Genomic DNA, 16,878 nt, shown 5'->3' on the forward strand with positions numbered 1-16,878 from the left:
AACATTGTCTGCAAAAGAAAACCCCTGCCTCAGACAACCGCGGATTTGATAACATTGTCTGCAATAGAAAACCGCTGCCTCAGACAACCGTGGATTTGATAACATTGTCCGCAAAAGAAAATTCCATTCATCGTTTAAGTATCGTGTGTGTACGAGGGGTGTTCAATAAATACCCGGAAAAGTGCTCTCATTTCTTTATTTCTGGTCTCATTTTGCTAAAATTTGAAAATATGACGGATATGAACATACTGAATGCAAATACCTAAATTACAGATTTCAGGACATGCACAATATTTATTTGTCATCTCCTAGGCAACGCCATTACCTCAAAAGCGGCCCAACGTCATTATGATGCTGTCATATCACACTCAATTAATCAAAACAACTCGTGATTGCCATTGATTCAATGTTTATCACCATTAAATGCATTTGTACACCTTCCTAAAAATAAATAAATACTGTTCATATGATGTTCCTGTTGTATTGAAGAAATTGGACACTGAACTGATACACTATCAAGGAGCTCTTTAATTTATTAAATGTGACTGAGCGCGTTATTTTTCATGTCTGTAACACAAGTCGTCAGCAATATTCTCCTGACCACTTTTAAACGTCAAGTCCCACTAATAAAATTTTGTTTTCTTCAGGGCATTGTCCCTTAAACCTTTTTCAGCATAGCATTTGTCTCTTTCCTTGATTTTCGATTCAGAACACAAAATGTTATCTCACATCTCCGTTCAACACTGATTTTCAAGCGACGACCAACTCAGTATGCCTGTCAAATATTTTAATGATGTCACATTTATAATTTGACGTTATTGGCGTAACGCTTACTTTTCATATCAATATTTACCCAATTTAAGAAAAGGTAACTTGAAAAATAGGCAAGTGGCAAGTAATGTTTTAGCGCATGTAAAATAGAAAAAGAGACAAAATTGGGCCGGATGACGTCACATGACGTTGCCATGGGGACTCGCATTTACTTATTATTTACCCAAAGACAATCTAATTTTGACATATCAACTCAGTATTCCCTAGTCTACATTTTGTAGCATTTTCATTTATTTTTGATGATACATGAAGAATTGAGAGCACTTTTCCGGGTATTTATTGAACGCCCCTCGTATTTCCAGCTGAGCAAGCAAAAAACCAAACAAAAAACTTGATGAATGGATGGTCGTTAAGCAACTATGATCAGTTACCTATATAAATAGGACGGCTGGCGTCTGAATTTTTACTGTTTCTACAGAAAGTCTTTTGCATCAGAAAAAGCTAAGAAACATAGAATGGATTTCAGAAGCAAAAACGTGATTTTGTTCGGCTTTATCTTGTTCCTTTCAGGTATGTAAATTGACCGTCTATTCAAACTATTACTTTCTCGCTCTCTCTAATAACTGTTCTTTTCTGTATTTATAGATTGCTGAAGTTTGGTATACTTTAAGACACATGTGCAATTTTTCAAACTTTATAACGGCATTAGTTTTGATTTTTTAAGCAGAAGTTAAGATGGAATAGCACTTTGTAATTTTCTTACAACCCGCATACGATTTTGATATCATATTAAAGTAGAAGTTATCCCCGGCATGAAAATGTAACTGTTTTCTTGGTTATAAGTGAAACTTTTAGCCATTACCATGGACATCTGTTTTGGCACCACGTTAAAAAGCGATAAAAATAGAGAGAGATGGAAGGAGAGGTGGCGATGTTCAGATAGGCAAAATAACTGAATGGCACAGTGGCTAATTTTTATATATCATAATTTATTATTTAGTAATTCAATTTTTATCATTTTGGAAGCGGTTTTTGTTTATAGTAGTATAGTAATGAGACTGTGGAAGGGCGTTGCGCCATGCTAATTTTAAAATGCCAAATTTTTGTGCGCTCCAGATAATATTTCTTGCACAAGACATAAGTTTTCCAGAGCATGAGATAAGATGTCGTGCGCGCACAAAAATTAAAAAAAAGAAAATAAATAAATAAATAAAACAAAACAAACAAAAAAACCAGATGCATGTCCTAAACATACCACCGTAGTATTAACATCCGCTTGAAAAAGTTTTTAATCACCAATGTACGCCTACGTCTGAATTTTATTTATCAATGTAATAATATGCGTAAATTGAAACTGAAATTCCTCAAAACTGCGACATCTCTGATGTTCAACAAAATAAAGCACTCTTACTTTAGTTACTAGCAAAGGTAAAAGTACATGTATAAAATCTTAACTTCCATATACTAACACCTATCACTGCAAAGTGCTATAATTTTAAAGGAAAACAAGGTATTGTCAAACACTACTACATTAAAAAAAAAAGAAAAAAAAAAAAAAACCTGCGGAAAAGTCTTCCAGTAAGACATTGTCTTTAGCACTACACTTGATTGAATCTGTTATGTCACATGTTCGTGTGACCTCACTGTAGTCATGAGATTCTTCTTTTGTTTGTTTGTCTTGGGTTTTTCAACAGTATTTCAGTTATGTATCGGCGGACAGTTGACCAAAGCAATCTTCCTGGAGTCTGCAACAGTATACAAACATGTTTCCCCGCTAAGTAACTGCCAACTTCCCCTCTTGAAACAGAGGTGGAGGACGAATGATATCAGACACTGTCTTTTATCATATATCGTCACGGAGAACGTACGCCTCGCTCAGGGATCGAACTCACGAACCCATGATCCGAAGATCTGCGTTCTCCCTATTGAGCGAAGCTGGCGGCCTCGAGATCCTTCTTTAACCTTTTTCAGCTTTTACTTTCTTCAACAATTAAAATTTTTAAAAATGTCCTTTTCATAAAAAATGAAAAAATGGTATATATATTTATAAATGATCTTTGATTGCCTACATGACGGCACATTTTGCCAGATTAAACAAGATCTGGAAACAGAATTGTTATAAAATTCATTCATTAAATAATTCTATCATAAAACAATTAAGAATTGAGAAAAAAGTACATTTATACGGCAATATTCAGTGCATACATGCCTTTTTAAGTATATAGAATATTCTTACGAAACCATACCCGCGTTGTATCTAAGAACGCACTTTGATGTCACTTTTTGTTCGTCGGATAGAGGACAGTGTCAGTGATTAAAAAAAAAATACTAGATGTTAAAAGTTCTCACTTTTTAAAAATTTTATCATACATAATTTATTCTTGAACATTTATTTATTTTTTTTTTGCAAAAAGGTTCGAGCCGTTTTCCCGTTATTTAAACGAGTGTGCGATTTTTTTAATAAAACAAAATTTTGAGAATGTCGTTTTTCTTAATTTTTTTCCGTCGTTTTGAAAACAAAAGTGACAAATACTGTCCAGCTCCGTAGCCCTTTGTATAACAAACATAAAGATGTAAGTTTCTTTGCCTTAAATTGAAAAATAAACAAATGAGAGAAAATAAACCGATTTTTATCGCTTTTTAACGTGGCGCCAAAACAGACGTGCATGGTAATGTTTGCGACGTCATAGTTAAAAAGTTTCACTAATAACCAAGAAAACATTACACATTCATGCCGGGGATAACTTCTACTTTAATATATCAAAATTATATGCGGGTTGTAAAAAAAATACAATGTGCTATTCCACCTTAAGATTATTCCTATAAAAATAAGTTGATTATTCGATTATTTTAACCACTTCTGTGCCAAGGGCCGATTTTGGGCCGATGTTGTTTACTACGCTGAGTGCCAAGGGCCGATTTTGGGCCGATGTTGTTTACTACGCTGAGTGCCAAGGGTCGATTTGGGCCGATCTGAACTGAACAATTACGCCGTTCATTTGATGTAGGTGTAATTATTTTCCAAGCAGAAAGACATACTATTGTTTCTATGGAAATGAAAACATAACAATCTTACTGGCATATCATGACGTCATTTTCGAGTTGACGTCACTTTAAAGACGTTAACGTAACAACGATTCCCGCCGAAATTATATATTCATATCGGTCGTTTTGGTGACCGAAGAAACGTGATAAAATGACTATGACGTACGTTTAACGACGATCATGTAATAGAAAAATATTTAATTAAGATATTCTTTACTTCATTAAATCGAAATACGTAGAGCAAATAACAAATGTCATGTTCATAAAATTAATAATTATCCAGTCTTGCATACCATTTAAAAATAAGATATTACCTAATTAAAAGGCGAACAAAAATCTTTTTAAATAAAAAGTATATGATAAGCACTGTCGGACTCGTGAAATAATACAGAAAGGTACGTTTTAAGAAACAAACTAGAAGCATTAATATTTTACCGAAAATGTCCTTTTATCCTGTCACTTGCAGTATTTTCGACCCGATATCAGGGTGCCGTATATCTTTCTTGATATACCGTCAGTTGATCATGTGACCAGTGATATACGGTCAGTTGATCATGTGACCTTATGATCGATATTGTTGTCATAAGAAATTTTGCAACGAAACCATCATCATTGTGTTGGAAATGTCCGAACTAAGAAAATGAGTGGTCAAATATTGAGTTTTTATTCAAAAACGAAGAAGTTATTGCGATTTTGTCGGTAATCACGTCATTATATAAGTGACGTCATTACGAATATGACGTCATTAAAGCGGTTGTCGCACACTTATTTTTGTAAAATAAATTGCCAAATATCGGAAAATGAAGTAATGACAAGATAAATAGAATAATAGGTTAGTGCCTAAGATGGAGAAAGTTTATCTGGCTCGGCTCCGGACGTTATCAGGTTCGCCTTCGGCTCACCCGGTAACCTCCTCCACCTCGCCAGATAAACTTTCTCATCTACGGCACTAACCTATTATTCTCTATTTAAACGCTCTGTGTGAGAAATTTCCCAAACTGTCGTGCACTACCTTTGAAATGTTTCAATAAACTTGAAACCTATATCCTTTATAAAATCTTGATGAATCTTTTATAGATATAAAAATAATTGTCATCATGAAATAAAGTTATACCTTCCTATGATTTTGTTGTTATGGTTACCAGTGTCTTCAGTTTCAAAATTTAGAATATTTTTACAGTTAGACTCTATAACATTGCATTTTGAGGCATTTTTGGCCGCTGACTTCGAAACGCTTGTCCTTCACAGTTGCTAGTTCGAAACCTCACCTTGGGTCTTGAATTATTTTATGTGAGGAAGCCATCCAGCTGGCTAACGGAAGGTCAACAGTTCTACCCAGATGACCGACCGTGTCTACAATAATGCATAAGAGGATACTTTGTTTTTTCTCAACCATAAAAAAGCTGGAGAGTCGCCTGTCATGGTATAAATAAGTGTGCGAATGTTTGGGACATTCCTCGTAAGAGACCGACGCGAAAAAATACACTAAGTAATCTAAAATGACTTCCAATGAAGTATGTAAATGTTTATAAATTTTTGTGTTATAATTAGTAGATTAAGATATTATTATCATTGCATGTGTTGAAAAAGAATTCAAACAATGCATATACAACGCGCACTAAAGCGCAGACAAACAAGCAATGGAAAAAAAAAAAAACAAATACAAATACAGTTAAAACCAGTTAATCAAGTCGAAAGGAAAACAATTTTGAGCTAAATGTCAGGTGACGATGACGTAGGTGCAGCATATTTATTTTTTCAGACATCTCGGACCATTTCTATTACCTTTAGCCGTTTTTTTTGGATTATTTCCTTTATTTTTTACCAGATACATCAGACATTATTTGCCTTGCAATGACTATGGTCTTCTATAGCAATTAAAAACGGCGTGTTTTCGTTAATAAAAAGTTGTTACTAGACTAAGTTATTTCCAACATCATAAACAAGTTTTGTTTACAATTTTCGCCATTTTGTGTAGGGAACATTCTGCTCGGCGATTATTGTTCATACGCTAACATTCAAACGTTAGTTGAGCGAACGTAACGTATTCGAAAATGAAGATGACACTGTGTTTATAATTTTATTCTCAAAACTACAAATTTTTAATAATTAAAAGTGATTTTGATGACCCAGAAGACTAACAAGAAATCACAAATATATTTGCTACTAATTAGTTATCGAGTATTATCTTTAACCGAGGTCAAACTGTGAACAACAAAATTGACACGAGGTGACAGTGTGACACGCTAATTACCGATAATTACTGGCCATTTGATCATAACAAAAGGGGATTACACCTTTGGTTATCAGGTTTAATTGAGAAGCTCATGTCATTTTGTCGTTCCTGTGGTGAAGTCCCGCGAAACTTAGCAACCACGTGCTTCTCAAAATCGGGTATCTTCGGCGATTATTGCCTAAAAATAATTGGTTTTGGAAGAAAAATGGCCGCTGAAAGGGGTCAAATACGGCGGTCGGGAGGCAATTTCGGTGGCCGCTGGCCGCGGACGGCAGGTGGCCGCTGAATAAAGTGATAAAATAGAGGAAAATCCGTCGGGGGCGTCATAAAATGGCCGCTGAACGGAGGTGACCGCTGATCGGAGGTGACCGTTAGTACAGGTTAGACTGTATACACAGTTTTACCTAATATAGGAAACCAGATTTAATTTCAAATGTCGAAATGAAAAAAAAAAACACATCTTTTAAACTACAATTTGTTTAGGTACTGAATACTGTTAGGAAAATTAGGATGATATTTTCCAACTTTTATTTTCTAAAAATGAAATATACATCATAACGGAACACATTTTCTACATTTATTTTTATCGTATTGATTTTTGTAATTCACTTTCCTTTCATGGCTCCTTTTGAAAGTATACATTTTCAGACAATTATTATTCACATTTGCACACTTGATTCTATGCTTCCAAATGATTCCATAGTAGAGAGAAACTTGTACTCACTTTGCCGAGTTAGGAGTAAGAAAGTAGTTCTTTAGACTCACATTATATGTTTATTTCTAAAAAATAGGTCACACATGTACGCAACGCAGTGCTTTTTCTTGTATGCTGGACAGGATTTTCCTGTGTTTTGTCGGTGCTGGAACCATTCTTGCATACCAGGCTAGATTAACTCCCGGTTCCATTTGCGCCGGTTAGCGACACCTTCAAACGTTTTAGTTTAAGGAAAGAGAAGGAAACTGTAAAGTATATTGGGCAAAATGCACAGATTGCACAACCACTGTGCTTCGATCAAGGCCACGGATTTCCGTAGACCTTCATGCAAAGAATAGCAAGCATGTTTTAATGAATACACACAAGCCGGTAGATTTACGATGACTCCTAAAGACTAAACGGGAATGGAAATCCACAAACGTAACACTTTTGCATGTTCAATTTTCATTTTATTTGAACTCATTCATACAAATGGTGAATAATAAATAACATTTTGACAATATCTGTGACAGAGAATAGTATCCAACTCTATATTTTCACAAAACGAATCATAGGAATGAAGAGATTAAATGTGTTCACAACCATGAACCGCATCATTACAAAGCTTTCTCTAGAATTCATCGAAAACGTTTATCTTTCTTTAACTAATTTTAAACTTTAAAATTAAAGATGGCATGTGAACAAAACGAAAATTATAAAATATGAGACTGATTGTAATTACACAATCTTTGTTGCAAACGAATTTGATTGTCAAACAATTAGAGTATGATCTGGTTTCATCTTTCTAATATTTTTATACAGCCATTTATCATTCAAGCACACAGACACCTTTGGTCGATTCATAACTATACCCAATATCGTTTATGGCTACAACCACGTGTTCTCAAATGTTTTGCTTTTGTTTTAACTTTCCGCGTAGCTATAAATGGTTTCGTAATGTAACCCTTTCACTCTGAGTCTGCATTCTGTTCGATATCTTCCTCGCCATCGTCACTTAACTCCGGAATTTCGTACTCACTCAGTACTTTATCAAACAGAAATCTCCGCTTAAGAATGGCATATTTTAAGGCTTCCTCTGTATCATAGTTTTCGGTTTCCATAAGCAGGTTTATAGTTTCCTTATTAGCTTTATAGGTTGGATCTTTCCTCATAGCGCCGAACCACACAAGTCTATTAGCAAAAATGTTCATCATGGCTTTTCTGTATGTGCTTTTCATGTCTTTAAAAACAGTTTTTCTAGCATTACGTTCACTGATATTAGAATTGTCCTCCAAAAGCTCATACACATTGGCATCATATTGCGACTGGCACTTCAAAAATGCTTCTTCTATAATTTCTTGCCACGGATCGATATTCAAATCATCCGTGGAGTCGTGGTTTGATTGGTCAGTTTCAGAAAATTCAGCGTCATCATTAGAACCCAAACTGTCGTCTTGCTCAGAAATGTCTGACATCGTGTCCTCTTCCGTGTCTATGTCTGAATGCACAGATCTTTTATGTCGCAGCATATTATCCCGTCTTCCAAATCCTTTAAAACAAATGTCGCACTCATACATCACGGTCAACTTCTCGGCAGGTAATGAGGAGGAGTCGAGGAAAATGTCGCTATAATACCTCACCAAAAGCAGTTTTTCTTTTTAGCTGTTTTATAGCCCGTTTTCGTTTTATCTCTGTTGATGACGCCTCTGGTTTTTGTCTCTTGTTCTTGTTTCCACTGTCTTTCGAATCTACTCTGGAAATTTTGCGTTTTCGAGTTTTACTGGCTTCTTTCATTCGTTGCAATTCAAGTTCGATGAGAGACACTTCAGGTTTCGCTTGTCGTTCTAGAATACTCTTAGCGATAGCTGTAGCCTGTTCCGCCGTCACGACCATTCGTATAGACATTTCTGAATGAGGTGTCTTTTTACTTGATCGTGGTACTTTTGTTTTAATCTTCCTCCTCACTCCATTTTTCGGTTTTTCTAAAAGCTTCATTTTTTCCAAAGACACAATGATCTTAACTTACTGCTATTCCAATAAACACTGAAATAAGATATCTTTTTGTAGTCACTTTTATCGTTTATCGTGTGTAAACAAAAACGTCCTCACAGTTTTGTTGCTAGAGTAAATTTCAAATGATTTAAAAATAATGTCCGGTTCGTGAACGTTTCCAAACAGCAAACACATTTATTTGAATAATACGCATTCGTATGCCACACTCTCAAGTGGTGTAAAAGATTCCTCCAATACAAAAAAATGTAACCACATTTGGTACATTGAAAGACAATATTTTGTACACTTTTCCCTTCCATGTTTTGTCAACTATCCAAGTGCCCTTTATATATACCACCAACTTGTCTTTCCAAATCTTTATACAGTTTTAAAAGAATAAAAAGTCAAAAGAAATGAACCATGAATAAATGTACCATAAATATATTAATAGTGACCATTTGATAAGACAATACTTAATTTCTCAAGAAAGCCTCCCCGACCAACAGGGAGCTAACAGAAATCTAAAATCCTTTGTCATATCATTGTACGTATCTTTAGTTAATTTTAACAGATCTCTGCTAGCTATTTTTGGGCTGAAACCATATCTCAACACTTTTAACTAACAAATGGCGTTACAACTTTTTCTTTCGGTTGAAACACGAAATTCTAAGGGCTGAGGGTACCAGATCGATACCATTGACTGATATCTGCATACAATTGGCAAATGGCAACGTAAAGATAAAAAGTGTATTTGCTTTAATGAATATATTAAATTATTGCGCTCAGAACTTTTTTTACCCACTACGCAGCAAAAGTCACATTTACAGCTTCCTTTATTTGCATTTGCTAGATGTTGGCATGGCTTATAACCATCATATATGTCCCTTTGCATAATTAATAAATGTTCAAGATTTGGTAAATGTGTGCAACAGATGGCGCTATTCGTCTGTCTGTCAAAGACAATCTTTTTCACATTTCTATAATTTGGATAATTTACACTGTAAAATCCTGGTTTTTCATAAGTACAATATATCTCCGTTGAGATATGTGTGCATGCATGTAATCAGTTCAATGACTCTGAACGTACCTTAGGAAATAGGTTATGAAAATGAAACAAATCAGGTTGTTCAACACCTCCATTTTACACGCGCCACTTCTGTCCTGTGTTAAAAAAAAACAATGCATCATTAAATTACTTCAATAGCCTAATTATGGGCGTAGGGTAGTAAAAAAAATCTATATGTTCTATATTACATAAACAAACTTCTGAGAGCTGTAGCACATAGCCAGACCCATTTTAAAACAGAATTACAAGCATTGTGTTCTTGAATGGCCTATAAACCACCAAAACACCTAGAAAAGTAGGGTTCTTGTATCTTCAAAGAGAGATTTTTGTTTGACAGGTCAACACTATGGAATATGTTCTAAACTGGTAGCTCAAATGTGAGTATGACCACATGAGTAATGAGGTTTGTTTACATTTGTATATATGCAAAAAACATCTCCTGGAAATGCTACCAAAATGTCAAAATAAGGTACACAATGACATAAAAACAGAAATTGACTTACATAAAACATGAAAAGCCACTTAAACTGGGCAGGAAATAAGCATTCTTTCTTCCCTCAATTAACTAACTAATCCGGAAGTGCTGTTTTGTTACCTATTTAGTACAATTCAACCTTTAAGTCAGCATTAGGTTTCACTATACTAAAAGTATCAGGAGTGGTGGCACTGCTATAGAAATAGAACATTGACTTCAAAAAGCTATTCCACTTCATTGTAAGGTGTGTAGAGTTAAGTATATCATGATGGACATGTTTATAAATCTTATAAAGATATGAATCTCATAAATCCTGGAAAAGGGCTTGAAAAGTTCTAGAATTTCGTATTTGCAGATCCATATGGACTTTGCCTTCCTGTATCCAGTACCTGGTGGGGGTATTAATCACTTTCAGTGATAGCTCTAGTTTTTCTAAGATGTTAAATTGTTCAACATTTGAAGTAGAAATAAAATATGTAGGTACATTGTGAGAGCATACTTCTTATTTTACTACCCATTTTACTATAGATAATCAAAAGATCATATAATGTAGTTATTTATCAAGTACATAGCTTGTCCTGTAACAAAAATAAGTTCAGCTCATAAAATATTATTTTTCTTTGTGTGTTTGCAATGCTTTAGCCTACCTTAATGATATACTCAATAGCATAAGACTTGTTCAGGGATTTTTTTATATAGGTGCTCGCTGGAGGGGCATACAGGTTTTTGATGCATTCTTCTTTGTACCGTTGTTTTATTTTCTTAAGTGGTTTGTGTTAATAAAAGCCTATAAAATGTTTTCTGCTTTGTTTCACTGTATTTTTTTAGCTCAGCTCAACTATTTGAAGAATAAATAGAGCTATTCTACTCTTCTTAATTCTTCCTCTTAAGATCCTTCCATTATGACAGATCAAAATAATATAATGAGGTTTCACAGCTGTTTAATTTATATAATTTATAACACTTAAATCTTGAAAATAAAAACAAACAAGCAAAAATACCATTCCGAGTGCAATGAGCCATGTAACATTATAAAGCCATTATTTTAACATTATGCACCTGTCAATATTTTGCCCGCCCGTGGGGGCGGCGGGCTGACACAGGGGAATTTGACATTTCAAAAATTTTGTTGTCTAAATCCCCACCCTAGAGACAACCTTTTTTGTCTAAATCCCACCCTAGAGCCTGGTTGGTACATCAAATGTTTGTCAAATTCCCGCCTGTCGGGAATGGTCTTCTGTCTAAAGTCCCGTGTATGCCCGCCGCTCCCCCGGGCGGGCAAAATATTGACAGGTGCATTACGCTCCGGGTGGCTCTAATTTAAACAATAAAGTCAGTCATGGTATGCTTCACGTGTCTATCTACTTTAAAGCACCAGTGCACTTTACGATATGGACTGTTTTACCTCCCAATGTACTTTACGACTTGGACTGTTTTACCTCATTTGAGGTAATTCCGATCTCTGGTTACCTCACTATATACTAGTGTCATGCAGTAACAATAAATTATTTGTGAAAAAATTCAAGTTCCTTTCAGTGGAAATACCAATATTTATACTAGGATGATGTGGAGTCACAAATAGTTTTGCTTGTGATCTCGTATCTAAACTTTGATGTATCATTTGAATTGTAGGATTTCAAAATTTCTTAGGGAGCCCTTTGTCCATATCCCTTACGAAACCCCGTAACCCCTAACTCCAACATGTTCCCCATTTCCATAATTCGCGCTACCTGTGTTCACATCAGTTAGGTAGGGCAGCGTATTCTTTAAACCCGTTTATCACATGTTTGACGTCGCGGGAGTGTAATAAAGCCATTGAATAAAAATGATAATACACTAGTTTAATAAAGCTTTGACGTCGACGTCATTTACAGTATAGGAGACGTTGATCAAATTGATTTGTTTATATAGTAAAAGAAAGTCGAATTTTTAATGTTTCGACAAGAAAGGCCAACATGTGATAAAAAGAATATTACATTTGTGACTTTCCATATTGAATTTATTAAACGAGTTGAATAAAATTAATAAAATGCTCGACACAGCCTCGCATTTTATTATTTTATTCAACTCGTTTAATAAATTCAATTTGAAAAGACACTCATGTAATATCCTCTATTTGTTCCAAATGAGAGAACTCTTTTCGTGTCAAACCGGACGGCTTTTATTTTGTAACTTACTCTATCAAGCTTAAACACGTCTTAAATCTCAGGCTGAAACCTATTTCTGCCAAATAAAATGGCTTTTATTTTTTAACCCGATCATGTCAGATTGAACATATACCCGTCGATTCTTTACTTTTCAATGCCAGATTTAATATCTCAGCTCATATCATATTAAAAAAATATTTTTCTTGTTTCAGCTATCGGCTGGTCGGCAGCATTTCAGTGCTATGTGTGCGATTCTGTATCAGATTCGAACTGCGGTGATTCGTTTGATACATCTTCCTCATACGCTACTTCCTTTGTATCAGCTTCATCCGCATGCACTGCATGCACTAAAGTGAAAGGTAATATATAGTTTTTCATACACAGTTGTAAGTAGTTTATGTTACTCATCGATGTGGGTTCGCTAGAACTGTAGAGAATTCTTCATGTGAGGAAGCTGTCCGTCTGGCTTACGGAAGGCCGGTGGTTTTATCCATGTGCCCGTCCATGTCTGAAGTAATGTTTGGAGAGACAACGAGGGTCTTGCTCTATCATAAAAAGTTTGGGGAAAACGCCATATGACCTACTGAATTGTGACGGTATAACTCTAAACCCAACAAAAAAATCAGTTTGTGTACATGCACTTTAACTTGGCAATAATACTGATGTTTTACCTTAAAAAGCGTCAGAAAAAAAACCCCATAATTTACAGGAAGTTACATATTGAATCTTTCTTTTTTCGAATTACAACATGTACTGGCATTTAAGCCATTTTGTGTATCAAAAAACACATAGAAGTTTTAAAGGTGCCTATCGGCATAAAGTAATTTACCGTCATTGAGAACTTGACATTTTTTTAGGGCAAAAGAAATTTGTGACGGAAGCTTCTTCAAAAAAATGAAGATGAAAGGCTTTCTATTTAAGTGTGTTTTTTCTTTCACACAAAACGTCAAAAACTTTTGTACCTTGGTAATTTGGAAATGTTTTATATAACATTTACTGCAACTTTCATACTTTATGCGTCATTTTTATAGGATTATACATCAATACAATAAAAGCTAGTTATTTTTCGTGTTATCATTTCTGGAATGACTAGCTTTATATTTTCTTTCACTGCGTTCAGCCAAACATCTTTACTACCAGATTCTAGCAGAAAAAATCAAAAACAACTGAACACAATATAGGAGTGGTATGACGGACTATGCTCTGTATTTTATAAACATTTGAGCCGCGCCATGAGAAAATCAACATAGTGGGTTTGCGACCAGCATGGATTCAGACCATGATCCATACTGTTCGCAAACGGTTTCTCTAATTGCATTAGGCTTTAAAAGCGAACAGCATGTTTGGATCCATGCTGGTCGCAAACCCACTATGTTGGTTTTGTCATGGCACGGCTCATTTCAGGATACATCATTTCAATAAAAATCTATCACATAATAGTTCCACACAAAAAAAGCCCCTTTAAAAACCTGTGACTTCCCAGTTAGTCACATTATACACTGGAAAAACATATTTGGAATTAATGATATTCGAATTAATTAAACAGTCCGGAACTACTAGTATTCCACGCTCTCCAGTCAATGGTCTGTGTTATACAATCACTTTGAAAAAAAATATGCGCAAAGCACACCACTCGCTTTTAAACATGAAACAGGAAAAACAAAAATCGCCAGTCTGCAAAAGAAAAAGTACGGTTAAAATATGTACACAACTGATAAAGCAAATGCTAGACTAGCCACTAGACAGATAATAAATATATTTCTAAATTTTTCCCCTTTTTGTCGAATTCAATTCCATAGAGACAAAAGCCAGTCTATTTTAGAGATTTCCACAGAGGAATGATGTTAAAATTATGATATTGGACATAGGATATAGACTAGCTCAGTTCACTACATTCAATCATAAAAATGTAAAAAGATGTATCATAGTCTGGGTGCTAGTCTAAGCAAATGCACGAAGGGTCGGTGGGTAGGTTGAAATGTCATGTACGTAGTCCATCAAAACCTCGAATGACCACAAAGAACCGTAAAGCCCTATATAATATACGTTACTTAAAATAGAACACGAGAAACCTTTCTTTATAATAGTGTAATACGGACGAAAATTAATACATTTAAAAGTGGTGGATTTGTTCGAAAGTTTAACAAATGATCGTTTACACTTATTTGTGTTCACCGACTGCTTAATACACGAGGTATTGTTTTGGCGGTTGCCCAATATTATGCATAAATTTTATAGATACACGTTGTCTAAGGAATCACAAGAATTAATTTATTATACATGTAAAAAGTTACGTTTTAACAGCTATTTCACTAGAAAAACAAGTGTTTAAAATTATACATACCTCCCTTTATCTAACATCATTGATCGGTATATTCAATAAATTTTGAAGATACAGACTGTTTTAAAACTTGCCTTTTGGTTAAGATTGTTGAAATATCCCAATATACATCAAATGAAAGTGTAAGATTTTAAATTATATTGAAATCGAAAGAAAATCCTGTTTTTGAAAACCCCAACATAAAAATAATTAAACTTGTATTTCTAACAGGGATCTTATTTTATGTTATTGGTCTTGTTGTTTATTAAATAAATCCCATACAGAATATATTACAATGAAAAATGTTCATAAAGTGTTTCTTAAATGTGATTGCCCTCCTCTAAAATGCTACGTATCTTTTATTTTACAGATAGAGGTACTATTACAAGGACCTGCTCCACAATTATAGCTACTGACGGTTGTGATTCACAAGGTGGCATTACGGGGTGTGCATGTACTTCCAACCTGTGTAACGGAGGATCTAGCTCTCGACTCAAAGTCACTACTGTTGCCTTTATAAGTTCCCTCCCTTTGATTATCTACAAATTTGGATTGTAAAGTGGATTTTCTCTTTCATCTCTTCTTTTGTGTTTTGTAAATTATATCATTTTCAAATTTAACGATGTTGCCTGTAATATGTTTTCCATTTTTTATTGCTTGTTGTTGAATCAATTGATATTACATGTACCTCTTTTTGATGCCTTCATTTATAACGTTCAAAAGTACACGTGTTCGTGGTAAAATAGCTTTCTCATATTGTACTCATAGTGTAAAGGTAGCAAGTTGTAGTTGCCATAATGATTACAGCTTGTATGTTACGGTCAAAGTAAACTGTAGCTCCGGAACTGGAAGGCTATCAAAGGAGTTTTGTCTGCTATCGAATATGCACGTGCAAACCCGTGTATACGTTTAAGTGTTAGTAACATCATACTTTATAAACAGTGCGATAAATTGCATGTTTGCTGTGAGATTCATAACACTTTAACAAGTGCCTGTGTATCGAATGCTTCACTAGCCCCTGTATCGAATGCTTCACTAGCCCCTAGACTAAGGTAATTTTTGTTGTTCCATTTTAAGTTTGTTTTCTATGTCCAGTCTTGAAATCTCTAAAACAGACTGTCTCTATAACCTGTAACAAAGAGAAATAAAAAAGAAATAAAAATATGTTTACTTGATTATTAGCTCACATAAGCACGAAGTGCTCAATGTGAGCTTTTGTGGACAGTGATTGTCCGTCGTCCGCCTAAAGCACTAGTCCAATTTTTATGAAACTTCACAGGGATGTTCCTTGCATGATCCTCATTAAAGATTATAGTAAATAAAATGAATTCTATACAGAACTCTGGTTGCAACGGCATGTACAGTTTTGCACACCGATCTGAAAACTGAATTTCAATCACCATGAATATGACCTACTGACCTACTTTCTTGTTTTTTTAGGGTGAGCTTTTGTGGTCAGTAATTGTCCGGTGTCCGTAGTCAGTCATCTGTTGTCCCAAGTCCGTCAACACCTCCCAGCCTAAGCCACCAGTCCAATTTTGAGACGAAACTTCACAGGAATGTTCCTTGCATGATCCTCACTGAAAATTAGTCAAGAAATGAATTCCATACAGAACTCTGGTTGCCATGGTGAAAGGAAATATCTTCTTGTACAAAACCACAAGAGCTAGAACTCTGATATTTGGTAGGTGGCATCATCTAAGGGTCATTTACCAAGTTTGTTCAAATTATTCCCCTGAAGTCAAATATGGTCACGCCCATGGGTAGAGGGGAAAGATGGTTTACATAGATTTATATAAGTAAAAACTTTGAAAATCTTCTTGTCCAAAACCATTGGGCCTAGGGCTTTGATATTTGGTAAATAACATCATCTAGTGATCCTCTAAAAAGAATGTTCATATTATCACCCTAGGGTCAAATATGACTCCGCAAGGCCTAAGCTTTTGATATTTTCAAATTATGCTCCTGGGATGAAAAGAGGCCCTGTCCCGGGGGCCCAGAATTTTACATAAACTTACAAAGGTAAAAAATAATAAAAATCTTCTTGTCTGAAAGTTCAAGGCTTAACCCAGGAAGCACAGCAACGTTGTGACAATGTTGTAACAACGTTGTGCTGTACGTTGTGACAACGT

At 35.0% G+C, this 16,878-nt stretch overlaps 1 protein-coding gene across 1 annotated transcript; it reads left to right on the plus strand.

The window, feature by feature from the left end:
- The first annotated feature begins 1,179 nt into the window (after positions 1 to 1,179).
- On the plus strand, positions 1,180 to 15,910 carry LOC123541772 (uncharacterized). The gene is made up of 3 exons (XM_045327368.2): positions 1,180 to 1,341; positions 12,639 to 12,785; positions 15,117 to 15,910. Exons 1-3 carry the CDS (start codon positions 1,287 to 1,289, stop codon positions 15,302 to 15,304), a joined length of 390 nt encoding a protein of 129 aa, XP_045183303.2. The 5' UTR covers positions 1,180 to 1,286; the 3' UTR covers positions 15,305 to 15,910.
- Positions 15,911 to 16,878: the final 968 nt, after the last annotated feature.

This window comes from Mercenaria mercenaria, chromosome 1, assembly GCF_021730395.1.
Source record: "Mercenaria mercenaria strain notata chromosome 1, MADL_Memer_1, whole genome shotgun sequence".
Lineage (NCBI taxonomy): Eukaryota > Metazoa > Mollusca > Bivalvia > Venerida > Veneridae > Mercenaria > Mercenaria mercenaria.